Below are 15,531 nucleotides of genomic sequence, written 5' to 3'. Positions count from 1 at the left end.
CCAAATCGTCATCAATAAATTGATTTGCAGCAGTGGTGGCGACGAAATAATTTCATGCCTTCAACATGCACTGGTAACGGCAAATCGTGTGCTCTGCACGCCCCTTACGCCGCGGTAGTCGTCTTCTTCCTCAGATCGCCAATTTTTTCCTCCACATCTTTCCATCAAAACCCCCAATTTTTCAACCCAAGAAGGCCAAGGATGATTCTTGACTTCCATTCGCACCAAGATCAGAGTACAATCCCATCTTTTTCCATCAGCGGCGCGTTGTTGGTGGTGAGAGTTAGGGTTGGGTGATGGATGAGCAGAGGGGCATTGCAGCGTTAGAGAAGAGAGTTAGGGCTGCAACGTTGGTGAGGTGGGATTTGGGTGATGGATGAGCATGACTGATGGATGGAGTTGAGGAGGGGTGAACTGGGGATGATGATGATGATGGTCTGCCATCGTCAAAGCCGGATCCTTCTCGCCGTGCACTGCCGTAGTTCATCTACAACCGTAATTGCCGCGAGTCATCAACGGCGATTCAGTTCTACCGTCGTTCCGAGCCATCACTGCATTTCACTGTTGAAAGTCCTTTTGCTCAGCAGTGTTGTCGTTGTTTGTGGCCGTGTGGTCGACTTGCCTACCACCGCGTATACCTGATAGGGGCATTGAACATGCCAGGGCAACAGAAACACACTAGTCTGATAAGACCCACCTGAACAAGGGGCGAATTGTACCGGAACATGGATGATTTTTCGGCAACTTGGCTCGGTGTCATCCTAACTTCTTCGTCTCCTTGGAAATGCATAATTCGATTGATGTGTTTAGAGAGAGAAAAGAGGAGTGATGTGGTAGGGAAGCGATGATATGGTAGGGAAGCCATGGGGTGTACTCAGGGGCAAAAATGAAACTTCCCAATATACAATATCTTTTATTTTTTATTAAAAATAAATATTTTAATTTTAAGGTCAAAAGTGTAAATTTATATTGATTTTTTGTAGTCAAACGGTCAATATGCACCTTTTTGTAATATTACTATAACTTCTATCTATATGCATAATATAGAAACCTCGTGGGTGGTTTGTGTAATTTGCCCTAATATTAATTGCAGCTGTAACATCACCACCAGCACAAAATGCTTTTCTATTTCCCTGCATTTTGAAATTTGAGATGGAAAGACGCATTTTAGTGAATCAAATCACAATAAACTCAGAAAGCAACTTGAAAAAAAATAAATAAATAAAAAATAAGTTTAAGAGCAGATTGCAGGCATTCACATTTTAAGAAAGCTTCATTTTAAGAAAGCTGCATTGTAAGGCAGCAGGCTCACCAACAAAGCATTGCTTGATATTGCCACCATATTTCAGTTTATTGAAGGTGTAGTGTATTTAGAAAGAAACTTTTTATGTTTGTTTGTCACAGACTCAGTTGAAACCACAACTCCTTAATGCAAATAAATGAAAATTGAACTTCTAAATTCTCTCAATAATAAAAAGTCAAATGGAAATTTTGGAGAAATGCTCTTATTTCTGAAGTATATGCATGATCAGCACACTTGTAATCAATATTGGATAATTTAGATTAATCTAGAACAACCATTATTATTCGAAGGAGTAAAAAAAAAAAAAAAAAAAAAAAAAGGAACAGTCACTATTGTCCCGGACTGCAAGGATGTGCTTCGGAGAGATTTTCTCTAAGGCTTGCAACTTGCAAGCACTAAAATTACATAAAAATAAAATTAAAAAATTGGATGGAAAGGAAGGAAGAGTAGAAGGGATGAAAGACATCCTTAGAGTTTGATCGTGTCATTGTGAATTTCCTTGTTTTTATTCGGTTGGTTAGAAGAGTAAGGTCATAATTTATTGTGTTCATAAAAAGAGAAGGAAATAGAAAGTTTTATTGTTATTACAATTATATCGAATAATATTTATACTATTGCAATTTATAGCGGGTATTAGTGTAATTTAAAATTTGTATAATTTATGATAGTATTTACTTTAAAACTTTTATAATAATCTATTTCTCTTCTATGCTTTCTATAATAATTCATTCTTCTTTCTTTCCTTGTATATCTCTACTTTCTTTCCTAGTATATCTCTATCAAACAATGAAAGTTTATTCCTTCATTTCTATTTTTTCTCCACACATTTTCTTTCTTTCTTTCTTACCGAACATAACTCGATGACCATTGGAAGGGAGGGCGCATTTTGCCCAATTAATATATTAATAGTTTTAAGGAATTTTTTATTTTATTTTTGCAAGTTGTCATATGTATGATCAATTATTTGGTTGATCTCATTTTGAATGATCAATTATTTGTGTACCCCCACATGCAACCAAAGTGAAATCTCGGAGCCAACACAATCTTTCTCGGTGGAGAACAATTGCCTTTTAGGTTAATGACGTCATCACCTGTTAAACAAAAATTAAAAATGGAAGCTACTTGTTTCAAGCAATGCAAATCTTTTCTCTAAGGCCAGATTTAGGATCTAACCTAAAAAGAATCCCTTCTCGTGCTTTATATGGCACTGAATTTCTTGCTTTCTATATTCCAATTGGTCAATTGTTAATATATTCTCCAAAAATTAAAAATAAAAGTAATTAATTGTTGCTAACGCCTGACCATCAATTGGGCTCTCTCATATATAGTTTTGGCTTTGTATTTTCTTTTATTATTATTAAATTTTGTCCCAGGTTTTTTTTGGTAAGTAATGATTAATAACTTTATTTTAATTCATTCTCTTTATTCTTTGCTCTCAAAATTATAGAGAGAGAGTAAAATTTATGGGATATAGAAATTGGCATCGAAAAGAAACTGTACATGGGTAAGCACGTGCTAAATGGAGTTAATGTGTTTGTATGCATTGTGTGTAATTGGGTTGGGATAGGAAGATTGTGTAATTCTATTTATAGTTATTAATTATATTTTTGTATAAAAAAATTAAAATTTCTATTTTTAAAAATTTCTATTTAAGGGTGATTTGCAAATAAAATTACTTATATCTCTATGGTAATTAAGGGTGATTTGCAAATAAAATTACGTATTACCTTTTTAAATTTCAACAAATCATATTAGTATGGATTTTTTAAAACCAAATCTAGAAAAAAAAATCCTTTTTTTTGTCTGTAAATTTTAAAAATAAATCTCTATTATAATCTAATGTATTGTGAAATTGTTTTCTCAATCCAAATTATTACTAAAAAAATAAAAATAAAAAAATTTCCGCAATTAGGGATACAAGTGGCGGTTACTTGCCGCCAGTCCTCAATTCTTTGACACTTGTCCTTAGAGGGGGACATTAAAACGATACAAAATTGAAATTACCAAAATGCCCATGAGATTACATGTAAAAACGTGCCTATCTCAAACGGTATGTTCAGTCCATTTCTGGCTCTTTCGTGCTTACTTCCCTCGGACTCTACGCCTCTTTTTCGCCCCCAATACACCCAAAGTCACTCTCACTGTACTGCTCTCTCTCTCTCTCTCTCTCTCTCTCTCTCTCTCATGCTTGAACAATCGACGTGGTCATTCTCAGTTTTTCCATACTTGTGCGCAGTCCTATCCTTCTATCTCATCCCCGAGATAGTATTTGAGTTTTCGTAATTTTATATGGTATATACAATTACTTTTTGAGTCATTGGAAGGATCTAAATCCACTTGACCCACATGCAGATTTTGGGTAATTTTTGTTTATTATTGATTGCTTGCTCTGTTCATGATTTCTTTAAGAGATTTTTGGAAAATTTTCTGGGGTTCCTCTTGATGGAATATGCTCCTATTTTGAAGTTATTCAATGTGTTGGGTCTCTGTTTGTTGCTTGGTTTTGGGTTCAAGGTCTTGAAATATGGGTTTCACTGCAAGGCTTTGTTTCAGTTCCTATGTGATTTTAGAGGGAAATCAAGGGATCTGAGAAATGGGTTTAGTTCAGAAAATGGTAAGATTTTATGTTGCAAGTGTGGATTATTGAAATTTATAAAGAATTCCGACACACCCCTGATTGAAGAATTGGAGGAAACTAAAGAAATTGTGCACAGTAATAGAGATGTCAAAGCAAAGATTAGTTTGGATGAAAATTTTGATGATGATGAACAAGAGTGTAGTAATGATGAAGATGAAGTAGTTGATGTTATGTCACTGAGAAAATTGGTCAAGATGGAAAGAGGCAGAGCAAATGTTGCTTATTCCGAACTTGTGAAGGAAAGAATGGCAGCTGCCACTGCTGCTGAGGAGGCAATGGCAATGATTTTGCGCCTTCAAAAAGAGAAGAGTTTGATCGAAATGGAAGCTAATCAATACCGTAGATTGACAGAGGAGAAGCAATTCCATGATCAAGAAGTAATTGAGTCATTGAGATGGATTGTATTACAACACGAGTCAGAAAGGAGTCTTTTGGAAGATCAGTTGAGAATGTACAGTCAAAATTTTCAGTTATATATGAAGGGTGATGAAGTGGATGAATCTCATAGGGATGTTGACAATTCTATCTGTTACAACATTGAGGATGGTCTTGGCGATGGGCTAATTAGCTCTCTTGACATGGGTCTCTCACCACTGTAAGTTCTTGAGCATTTCTTGTTTCATAGATTGATATTAGTTGTCTTATCAAAGTGAAGATAGCATTTTGAAAATATACCTAGTGAATTAGAATTTTTGCATTATAATGTACGTATCTCCAAAATTGTGTATTCGTTTTATTATTGTAACATTTGAAATTTGAAACAGAATAATTAATGAGGCGATAGTAATGATGGAATCGAAATATTGCAATGCATTTATTCCCATTTAGAAATATACTATCTGTTTATTTGGCAATTGATTAACTCTTTGAATGGAGTCACTGTAATAAGTTTTTCCTACGTCAAGAACACTCCAAATTATGGCTCTATTTGTTTTCGTAGAAGTTGGAAGGGTGTAAATTGATTGGTTTTTGATAGAAACTGGAAAACTTGGAAATCTAATGTGCTTATAATTGTGATTTTCGGAGGACTGCCTCCCCAAAGAAAGGAAGTTTTTTTTCCCTTCATTTGAGAGCATTAGAGAATTTTGCATTGCTGAACCTCCATTTGGAATTTCAGAGATACCTTTGGAGAGAATTTTTGTTTAGAGACAACTATTGTATTTTAGGTGTGAAATTCCATTTCGGCCAAACTATCAAGTACTTGTGTTGCAAACTCAAGGGCAGAGCGAGGTAGCTGCAAACATCTCTTTGATCTACTTTCTCCCATAGTAGCAGGTTTTTAGATGGAGACATAAAGAAGGACACCCACAACCGATTAGACTATGCCAATAGTGGGGCTTTTAAGCCACGAGAAATCAGTCTATTTTAGAAAAACTTCTATGATCGGCAACAGGAAGGGCAATAAATGATTCGTAATCCTGCTTCGTTGTTACAGAAGATCTTGCTCACTCATCGTAAGACAGAGTCTTGACATGGATTAAGGACCAGTGATGAGATATTTATCCCTAACTACTGTGTAGATGAGTTCAAATATGGCAATTGGAATAACTTATAGCAGTCCTTTTTCATTTGGGTCTCTGAATTAAGAAATGAAAAACCATATTTTATACTTGGGAATGTAAATTATATGAGATACTCTTGCAACGAAGGGGTTTGCTATTTTTTATGCTCATAACTTGAGACGGTAACTCAATTTTTTTCCTTATCACCTCAAGTTATCTCCAAACTGATTGCTTGTTGAGCTGTTGTACGTTGCTGCATTACTCTGCCAAGAATTTGCCATAAGATATTAAAAAAACAATGGAAAACCTTCATTTTATATTTTGTTTGTTTGACAATCTCTTTTTGGCAGCCAAATTATTGCCTTCTTTCAGTTTTTTTCTTGGATTTTACAGTTTCTCGCTTTTCTTAGTACCGATTTCTTTGTCCATGAAGTCAAGCCTTCAATTGCCTGGTTTTCTTTTTACATTTTGGTCAGTAATCATTTATAGATTCTTGTAACATTGAAAAGATGACCTCAGTTCATGGTAGTTTGAGAAAGCTATTTGGTTTAGCATAAGTTTCTCAGTTCAATATGGACAGAGAGCATTTCTTTTTTTTTTTTCTTCTTTGTTATGGATAGAGAGAGCTTGTGTACAGGAAACAACTTAAACACCAATCTATCAAAATATTTTCTGTTAAAGTGGAATGCTTCCCGTTGTGGAGAGTGAAAATGAGTACATCTATTCATAGATGAGAAATGCAATCTACACAATGTTTAAACTTTCTCATAATGAAAAAAACTCTTTATGCTTCAATTGTCTTGGCACATTGTTTCACCCTACTACAGACTTCAAATTGTGCTGTAGTATTAAATTTGTCTGCAATCTATGTTAAATGGTTGGCGGTGCAAATGTGTACCATTCGTTGCCCATATTTGATTTTTCTGTTTTTAGAACTTCTGGAATGTATGTGACTGATCTTTCACCACTGAAAACATGTTCGAAAGAGATGCCTCATCACTAAAAGTTGAGCCTACAAGAATATGGTAGATGAATGAGATGAACAAAAGAAGAGTATTGCTATACATAGGGTTTAATTATACTTTCTTTTTGTTTATGATATTAAATTGTAGAATAATTTCGACCTAAGTCCCATAAATTTATATGAGTTTTGATGTGGGTCCTGATAAGGGCGCAAAAAACCATTATTTTATATACTCAATATATATGTATTATTATTATTTATAGTATATAATTACTATTATATATATGTTTTATATTTTACTTGTAATAATTAGAGAAGGAGAAGAAAGTAAGCAAAAATGAAGAAGTGGAAGATGGCTGCAAGGAAAAGGTTATATAGTTTTTCAGCCAATTACTTAACGCGCATTGGCAAACTCTCTTGTTATGGTGCAAGTGATCCCAAGTTCGAACCAAGTAGCATTACATGTTAATTTCCAAAAAAAAAAAAAATAATAATAATAATTAGAAGAAAGCTGGGAAAAAGAATAAAGAAGATGATGGGAAAATAGGAGAGAGAAAAGTAAAAAAAAAAGTAAAGAATGCAGAAAGGAGGAGAGAGAAAGAGAATAAAGAATAGAAAAGAATGGGAAGCATGCGGATGGGAAAGAGAGAAAGAAAGGCGTGGGAGACCATGCTGCAGAATTGATGGGCACAATGTGTGTGAGAGAGAACACTGAATGTGTGTGTGCTTTGCCAATATAGCGGATGCCATTTGGAGAAGAAAGGGAGCCTGGTTCGAGTGTTAACAGTAGGGATAGGTTGCTCCTCCAGAGAGCTGCTCTGAGGAGCAAGCTGCTCGATGCTTGTGTATTTATTTTTCGCATTCTCTTTCAATTAATGCATTATGTTTTGCCTATATAACGGCACATCGAGAATACGAAAAATAAATACACAATCATTAAGCTAGCTTGTCCCTCAAACACACACCTTCTTCTTTTCTTTTTCTTTTTTTTTTTTTTTCCTTTTTTTTTTTTTTTTTTACTGGTTTAAATATTTGTACTAATTATTTTTAAAATAATGAACTAAAGTTAATTGGCTGATATTGTGGATAGCTGTATCAAATGGAAGAAATTTGTTACTAGAACTTCTTTGGCTGGTAAAATTGTTTCAAATCTTGAATAGTTTTGATTAAGTTTCGTGGTATATTTGCTTGCAAAATGTCATTTCAATAGCTCATGGTAGCAGCGTTGTATTTTTCTTTCTAGTCTTCAGTTATTTGGCAGTCACTATTTACTTACAGAATCAAAGTTACATTTCTTGTGAAATAGGATGTGCAAAGCAAGATTTAATTTGCTTACATAATCAAAATCATTTGGCTGAGCCACAAACACACAATTTGCAAGCATATCCTTGCATAATTAAATTAAATCATCGTAAACACAACTCATTTGGCTGCTCTTAGAAACAATGGTGCCATAGGATAGAAATGGTGAAAATGTAGGAATAGTTCTTCCATATGTTGGCATAGGCATCTTTGATGGAAAAATGGGCAATGGTGCCTCAAAATTTAGGGCATGAATTGCTTGCTTAATTGAAGGCCTGAGATTGCTATCTGGTTGAGTACACCTCAGGCCAACAATCATCAAGCATTCCATTTCTCTCTCATCGAAATCTGAAGATAATTTGGGGTCGGCTGCTTCAAGAAGCTTTCCCATTCTGTAGAGTTCCCAGACCCACTCTATCAAACTTACCTGACTCTCTTCTCGAGCTCCGGGGTCAATGGGTTTTCTTCCACATGCTATTTCTAATGCTACAACTCCAAATCTATAGACATCTGATTCCTTACTGGCCCTGTAATAACACAATCAGGAGCCATGTAGCCAATGGTCCCTGCCAAAACTGTTGTTTGTGATCCTTTTTCGTGGTCAACAAGCTTAGCTAACCCGAAATCCCCAAGTTTGGCATTGAAGTTGGAATCCAACATAATATTGCTTGATTTTATGTCTCTGTGCACAACGCATTGTTCCCCTTCTTCACAAAGATGGAGAGGCCAAGCCTCTGAGTAATTTTGTACCTCACAGCCCAAGTTAACAGGGTTTTCTCTCTGAAGAGATGGGAATCTAAACTGCCACTAGGCATGAACTCATATACAAGGCAAGAGCTCTCTTCTTTCATGGCACCAACCAATGAGTTGCTCTAGGTTTCTATGCCTCAATCGACCAATGATCATCACTTCTGATGCATACTCCTTTAGACCCTGTCTAGAACTCCTTGACACCCTTTTCACAGCAACATAGGACTTCAAGTCCCGCAAGAATCTTTTGTAAACCCCACCCAATCCTCCCTCTCCAAGTTTCTCTTCCTGCACGAACTTATTGGTGGCACGAGTCAATTCCTTGTAAGAAATCTTCCCAGGTCCCGTACCTCTTTCAAATTTGTAATCCATGGACACATCAAAGAGATAGGGTCACCTTTGTTTTGATCCCCGCTCCTCTTTTTCCAAAATATGATTAAAACGAAACTCAATATACCAGCCAAAATGCCTCCACCAACAGCCAATACAACCACCAATTCTCTCTGGCTTTTACTTGGCTTGGAGTCAGGAATGGGGCCTGGTGCGATTATCCCCGGATCTGTTGGATTTGTTGTGTTTTAATCAATTCCTAATGTTGAACTGAAGTTCCATTAGTGTATACTATGTATAGCTGTTGCACTTCCTGTTGCAGCTGAAAAGCCAAATGTAATCCATTCCGGCAAGTAGTCCCTTAAATCAACTTTGTAGTGAAGCCTTTGTTTGAAAGTGTTATTCCTTCTAAAGCCAGTGAAGACAACACTCAGTGTTTTTTGAAACAGAATTGTAACTAATGCAAGCATCATTTACTTTCCCCTCTGAAATACTGTTATTAATCCACCATGACACAGTAGTGGCAGATTTCATAGAGTTGATGTCAATACCTACATGGCTGAATTCCGGGTCCCAGTAGTTCCGAAAAATATCGAACTCAACTGCAACAAATGGATTTTCTGTTGAGTTGAGTGGCTGGATATCATTTGTGAGGCCTATACTGCCACCGTTTGTTGCATTATCAGGGATTTTTGATCCTGCGGGCGTGAGGAAAAATGCAAACCCATCACCATACGGTGTTGTGTAATTCGATTTGATGACAAAACTGAAGTGGGTAGTGAAGCCTGCTAGATTTCTTGTGGCCTTGTCCCAAAGCTGCATCGGCTTGGAATATGTGGCTCGGCCAATGCTTGTACCCATACCTTCGTCACACTGGTTCAAGGTAAGATGGATTACATTGTTTGCTGGATAAGCAGCTCTTTCATAGGTTATGTTTAAATCATTGGGAGCGAAGCCATTGAAGTTAAACGACAATGGAGCTGCAAAGGGGTTGATTAAGAAAAAGAAAAAGTTTATGATCATGAGGAGAGAGTGATTTGGTGTTGGAGATAAGTCTCATAATTTGAAACAACCATGGCTACAAAGATGTTTTTTTTTTTTTTTTTTTTTTTTTTTTTTTTTTTTTTGTGCTATATATGCTTTCAAATTGTTATTTGAATAGCTTATGGTAGCTAGTTTTCACTTGTTATGGATTCATTGTTTACTTCGTCAACTAAAAATTGCTTTTTTTGTTCTCTATCTGTAACTCTCTTTTGCTTGTCATTTTAAAACTTATTTGTGAAGACACTTGATCACAGAAATCCAAACTGACATGTCAACATTATTTTGTACAAATCTACAAAATGGTCGAATTCATTACCGACCAGTTTTGGATCTCTCAATTACATTATTCAATATCAAACTGTCATGCTCTCTTGGCTGTGTTACAAACAATAGATTCCAATGACAATGACCTAATATCCCTCTCTCCATTTTCATCAAAAAACCAGAATTCAATAGAAAATTTGGTCTGGAGGGTTGGCGCCAATTTAGTTACTGACCATGCTATGGTTTTAAGACAAGCGTTTTTTACAAGGCAACTCTGTTCCAGCCTGTGGCGCCTAGTGTGTGTGTGATGATGAGATAGAGAGAGGGACTCTTTGGTATTGAAGAGAGAGTATTGGTTGGGCTACTTTGGGTGGTCTGCTTGGGTTGGAAAGATTAAGAATAGCCACCCAACTAGGTTTTAGTGTGTGATTTCACTGGAGCAAAGGTCCCCACTACAGTACTATTCATGTAAACACTTCACATTCTTATGCTCTTTTATTTATGTTCATATTTTAATGTATGTATGTTAACTATTGTGAATTCCTAAAACCACATCTTTTGCAGTTTTACTTTCACGAATGCAGAATATTGAAAGGACTGGACTATACCAGAGCAAAAAAATCACCAAGGCAATCACGTGTGATGGTAATTGCAAAATGAGGGGGATTTGAGCAGTGTTTTCGCACATTTTTACAATAAATAGAAAGAAAATAATACATTTTTAAAAATAAGTGGACAAAGTGCCATGCGTAGTATATTTTTACGCACCTTACCCTAACTTTCATAATTTTGACAATTTTGCATCTGGAAGTGCTTCTGTATGACTACTTTAGGGGTCATTATCATACTGAGATGGATTGATAGAAGACATATCTCAATTTTGACCTTACAACTGATCATCAATTGGCTAAAAGATGTGCTTATCTTCATGTTCTCCAATTAAAGCTCCTAAGTTCAGGCTTTAGACTCTGCCAAACTTGATTTTAATCGGTTGATGATGATTGAAAAGTGCTTATTATCATTTGAATTAATTCTTTTAGGCCAGGGAGATTTTTCATTTATTTATTTATTATTATTATTATTTTTTATCATTCTTGAATACATACTTGTTTATCAATCCTGTTATTTTCAACAAATCCAAGGTTATTGCACTTGTATTATTGTATTATTAGTAAACGTGTATTTACCTAAGTCTCATAAAGTAGGAGCAGTATAGCGAAAGCGGTAAAATTTAAGCCCGCACAAAATGAAATTGGAGTAAAAGTATAGGCAGAACATGAGATCCGGCATCCAAATTTAAGCCGCGTGAAATGAAATAGGTGCAAAAGCACAAGCTTAGCATTCGGGCTGCATCCGTTTAGAAGATTTCCAGTATGGTGAACAAAAGCGTCAACAAGTGAGATGGTAAAGAATGGGAAAGGCCCAAAGCTCACTTATTACAGGTGAAAATAAAAAGCCCAAAGAAGAAGGCAGCAACCCAAATTTTGTGATTTCGCAAGTCAAATTAACAAGCCCAAAAGAAGTTGCCCATTGTTGGCAGCTACAGTAGTCATTCAGAAAATTCAAATAGTTCAAGCTTAACGGTTATGTTATGAGCAATCCGGTGAAGCATGGTGATAGACAAAAATTGCCTCAGTTTCCACAGAGTCTCTCAGCTGTATGGAGAGTAATTTACCTCTGACTGCATCAAGAATCCAATGCAGGGAACCTGAGATTGAGAGGATACAGTTGCTTGGAAGTTGGAACAGTTGTGAATTATGCCTGTCTGACCAAATATGATATATTGACGCCCTGAGAGGTTTTTGATTTTCAGTGATAGGATGGTCAATTGATATAGGAATTCGTTCATTGGAGAACAATATGGCCCACATCTTGTTTGAATGAATGACCAAATGGGCTGTGAGAATTCACAGGAGAATTACAGAAAGGGCAGTTGTTGTCGTAATGAAGGAAAGCCATATTCTTTTGGTGTGGGTAGCCCGTTATGCACAGCTAGCAATCCGATAATTCTGTGTCTAGGAATAGATGGAGAACTCCATACAAGATGAGCCCAATTAACGGGAGGCGAGGATGCCATGAAGAATGGGATGGTGTGCTTGAGGGAAATTTTACCTGTTGGTGATGGGAACCAGAGTATGAGATCATCGGTAGAAGGATTTGGTGGGTGGCTGTTAGCTAGTGTTGGGATGCGGTTAAGAATGGAAGGAAAAGGATCAAAATGCTCCATCAATAAAAACTGGTCAAGAGTAGCAAATCTGTTAACTTGGGATGAATCAATGATTGCAGACCTAAAGGAATGGTGGTGTCGTCCTGTTTGGCACCAATTATCGTACCAAACGTAAGTTTTCTTGATGATTATGTTTTCTTTGGTAATTTGATGTCTGAAGAACATTCTAGTTTGTCTGATACTTCCTTTGATAGTGAATGTGACAGTGAATTGAACTTGCTAAAGCATGATAATTCTCCTTGTGATGCATCTTGTGATGAATTGGCTAACATATAATCTGATAATGCATGTAATGTTGAATATGATGATGATGATATATTTTTTGTTTGCTTTTGTTGAATTGCATAATGATTTCTTAAGTTTAAAAGCTGAATATTACGAATATTTGAATAAATTAAAAGCAATGGAACTTACAACCAAAAGTCAAATGTTAGTCCATGACTAAACTTAAGATAGAAAAATGGTACATGAAAGCAAAGTAAAGCTTTACAGTCTAAGGAAGATGAACAAAGAATAAGGAACTAGAATGTTAATTGTCGAAAGTAAGTAAAGCTGGGTTCTCCCGACCCTTTGTTTTGTCACCTACCTGCTAAGTAACTCATTTGGCTGCTCTCAGAAACAATGGTGCCATAGGATAGTGCCGCTGAAAACATAGGAATAGTTCCATATGTTGGCATAGGCATCTCCGATGGAAGATTTGGCAATGGAGCCTCAAAATTCAGGACATGAATTGCTTGCTTAATTGAAGGCCTAAGATTGCTATCTAGTTGAGCACACCAAAGGCCGACAATCATCAAGCATTCCATTTCTTTCTTATCAAAATCTGCAGACAGTTTTGGGTCCGCTGCTTCAAGAAGCCTTCCTATTCCATAGAGGTACCGGACCCACTCTATCATAGTTATCTGACACTCTTCTTGAGCACTACAGTCGATCGGTTTTCTTCCACATGCTATTTCTAATGCTACAACTCCGAAGCTATAGACATCTGATTCCTTACTGGCCTTGCCTGTAATGACACAATCGGGAGCCATGTAACCAATGGTCCCTGCCAAAATTGTTGTTCGCGATCCTTTTTCGTGGTCTACAAGCCTAGCTAATCCAAAATCCCCAAGCTTGGCATTGAAACTGGAATCCAACATAATGTTGCTTGATTTTATGTCCCTGTGCAAGACACATTGTTCCCATCCTTCGTGAAGATAGAGCAATGCCGAGGCCAAGCCTTTAGCGATTTTGTATCTCACAATCCAAGTTAAAAAGTTTTTTTCTCTAAAGAGATGAGAATCTAAACTTCCATTAGGCATGAACTCGTAAACAAGCAATAGTTCTCGTCTTTCATGGCACCAACCAATGAGTTGCACAAGGTTCCTATGCCTCAATCGACTAATAATCATAACTTCTGATGCATACTCCTTTAGACCTTGTCTAGAACCCCTTGACACCCTTTTCACAGCAACATAGGAGTTTAAGTCCCTCAAGAAACCTCTGTAAACCTCACCAAACCCTCCCTCTCCGAGTTTCTCTTCCAGCATGAAGTTATTGGTAGCACGAGCCAAGTCCTTGTAAGAAAACTTTCTAGGTCCTGTACCTCTTTCAAAATTGTCAACCACAGACATGACAAAGCCAGGACCAGCTTTGTTTTGACTCCCGTGCTTTTTCTTGCAAAAGAGGAACAAAACCAAACTCGATACACCAACCAAAATGCCTCCAACAACAGCCAATCCACCCACTAATCCTTTCTGGCTTTTACTTGATTTGGGGTCAGGATCAGAACTTGGTGTGATTACTCCTGGATTTGTTGGAGTCGTTATGTTTTCTTCAATTTCCAGTGTTGAACTGAAGTTCCATGAGTATATACTATGCATAGCTGATGCATTTGCTGTTGCAGCTGAAAAGCCAATTGTAACCCATTCTGGCAAGCAGTCCCTTAGATCAACGAAGTAATGAAGGCTTTGTTTGAAAGTGGTTCCCATTCTATTGGTATCAGTGAAGAAAACACTGAGAGTTTTTGAAACTGAATTATAACGAATCCAAACATCATTTATTTCCCCATTCAAAATATTAGTACTGCTCAACCATTTTACAACATTAACAGATGTCATAGAGTTGATGTCAATACCTACATGGTTAAATTCTGGGTCCCAGCTGTTCTGAAAAATATCAAACTCCACTGCAACAAATGATTTTTCTGTACTGAAATCACTTCGGAGGCCAAGATTGCCACCACTTGCTTCGACATCTGGGATTTTTGATCCTGCAGGCGCAAGGAAGAACGCAATCCCATCACCATAAGATTCTCTGTGATGCGAATTGATGACAAAACTGAAGTTGGTAGTGAAGTCTGCCAGATTTCTTGAGGCCCTGTCCCAAAGGTGCATCGGCTTGGAATATGTGGCTCGGCCAATGCTTACATTCATAGGTGAATCACACTTGTTCGGGGTGAGTTGGATAAAACCGTTTGCCGGATTAGCTCTTTCATAGGTTATGTTTAAATCATAGGGAGTGAAGCTGTTGAAGTTAAATGACAACGGAGCTGCAAAAGGGATGATTAAGAAAAAGAAAACGTTTATGATCATGGATAGAGGATGACTTTGTGATTGGAGATAAATCTCATAGTTCCAAACAACCATGGCTATAAAGGAGTTCTCGTGTTATATATGATTGCAAATTCTCATTTGAATAGCTTATGGTAGCATAAGTCTTGCAATGCAAGGTTATATATTTTTCTTTCTTAGTCTTAACTTCTTATGGATTCATTGTTTATTTCGTCAACCAAGTTGTTGGGGAAAAGGTTTTGTTCCTTATTTTTGTTGTTGTTTGTCTCTCTTTTATTGAAAGTATATGTAAAGACACTAGATCAGTAAAATCCAAGTGACATTTCAATATCATTAAAAGGTGTAAAAGAATGCGACCACACCTAGACTACATGATACGTCGATCGGTTTCTATCACTTATGTAATATGTGTTTAGTTTCCCAAAATTACACATTGGCATCCATTTGAAGTTGCACGTAATTATTTTATGACCTAATAAAATGGCATAATTATATTTTAACCCCCGAAAGGATTATATTGCCCCGAACCTTATTTTATCTGCTATGTGATATAAGTTAATGACCGTTGTACCCTTGAGTCTCAATTTATTGAATTGTGACAAATTATCATTTTGCCCTTTTTGGACCTTGTTATTTAAATTTAATGTGAAATTAC

At 36.5% G+C, this 15,531-nt stretch overlaps 2 protein-coding genes and 1 pseudogene across 2 annotated transcripts; 1 reads left to right on the top strand and 2 right to left on the bottom strand.

Annotated features, from left to right (window-relative positions):
* The first annotated feature begins 3,090 nt into the window (after nucleotides 1-3,090).
* Nucleotides 3,091-5,616, top strand: LOC132298731 (protein FLOURY 1-like). The gene has a single exon (XM_059795108.1). It carries the CDS (start codon nucleotides 3,650-3,652, stop codon nucleotides 4,538-4,540), a length of 891 nt encoding a protein of 296 aa, XP_059651091.1. The 5' UTR covers nucleotides 3,091-3,649; the 3' UTR covers nucleotides 4,541-5,616.
* Nucleotides 5,617-7,803: 2,187 nt separating this feature from the next.
* On the bottom strand, nucleotides 7,804-11,968 carry LOC132301403 (L-type lectin-domain containing receptor kinase IX.1-like; annotated as a pseudogene).
* Nucleotides 11,969-12,902: 934 nt separating this feature from the next.
* Nucleotides 12,903-14,951, bottom strand: LOC132301402 (L-type lectin-domain containing receptor kinase IX.1-like). The gene has a single exon (XM_059798655.1). It carries the CDS (start codon nucleotides 14,949-14,951, stop codon nucleotides 12,903-12,905), a length of 2,049 nt encoding a protein of 682 aa, XP_059654638.1.
* Between the last annotated feature and the right edge of the window lie 580 nt (nucleotides 14,952-15,531).

This window comes from Cornus florida, unplaced genomic scaffold, assembly GCF_030987335.1.
Source record: "Cornus florida cultivar Cherokee Brave unplaced genomic scaffold, ASM3098733v1 CherokeeBrave_3.0.0_Hap2_Chr03, whole genome shotgun sequence".
In the NCBI taxonomy this organism is placed as follows: domain Eukaryota; kingdom Viridiplantae; phylum Streptophyta; class Magnoliopsida; order Cornales; family Cornaceae; genus Cornus; species Cornus florida.
Note: the sequence above shows the minus strand (reverse complement) of the source record. Positions and strands in the feature narration are given on the sequence as shown.

Bases quoted from the DNA above. Each gene is read 5' to 3' on its own strand.
- LOC132298731 (XM_059795108.1), top strand. From the start codon at position 3,650: ATGCAGATTTTGGGTAATTTTTGTTTATTATTGATTGCTTGCTCTGTT.
- LOC132301402 (XM_059798655.1), bottom strand. From the start codon at position 14,951: ATGGTTGTTTGGAACTATGAGATTTATCTCCAATCACAAAGTCATCCT.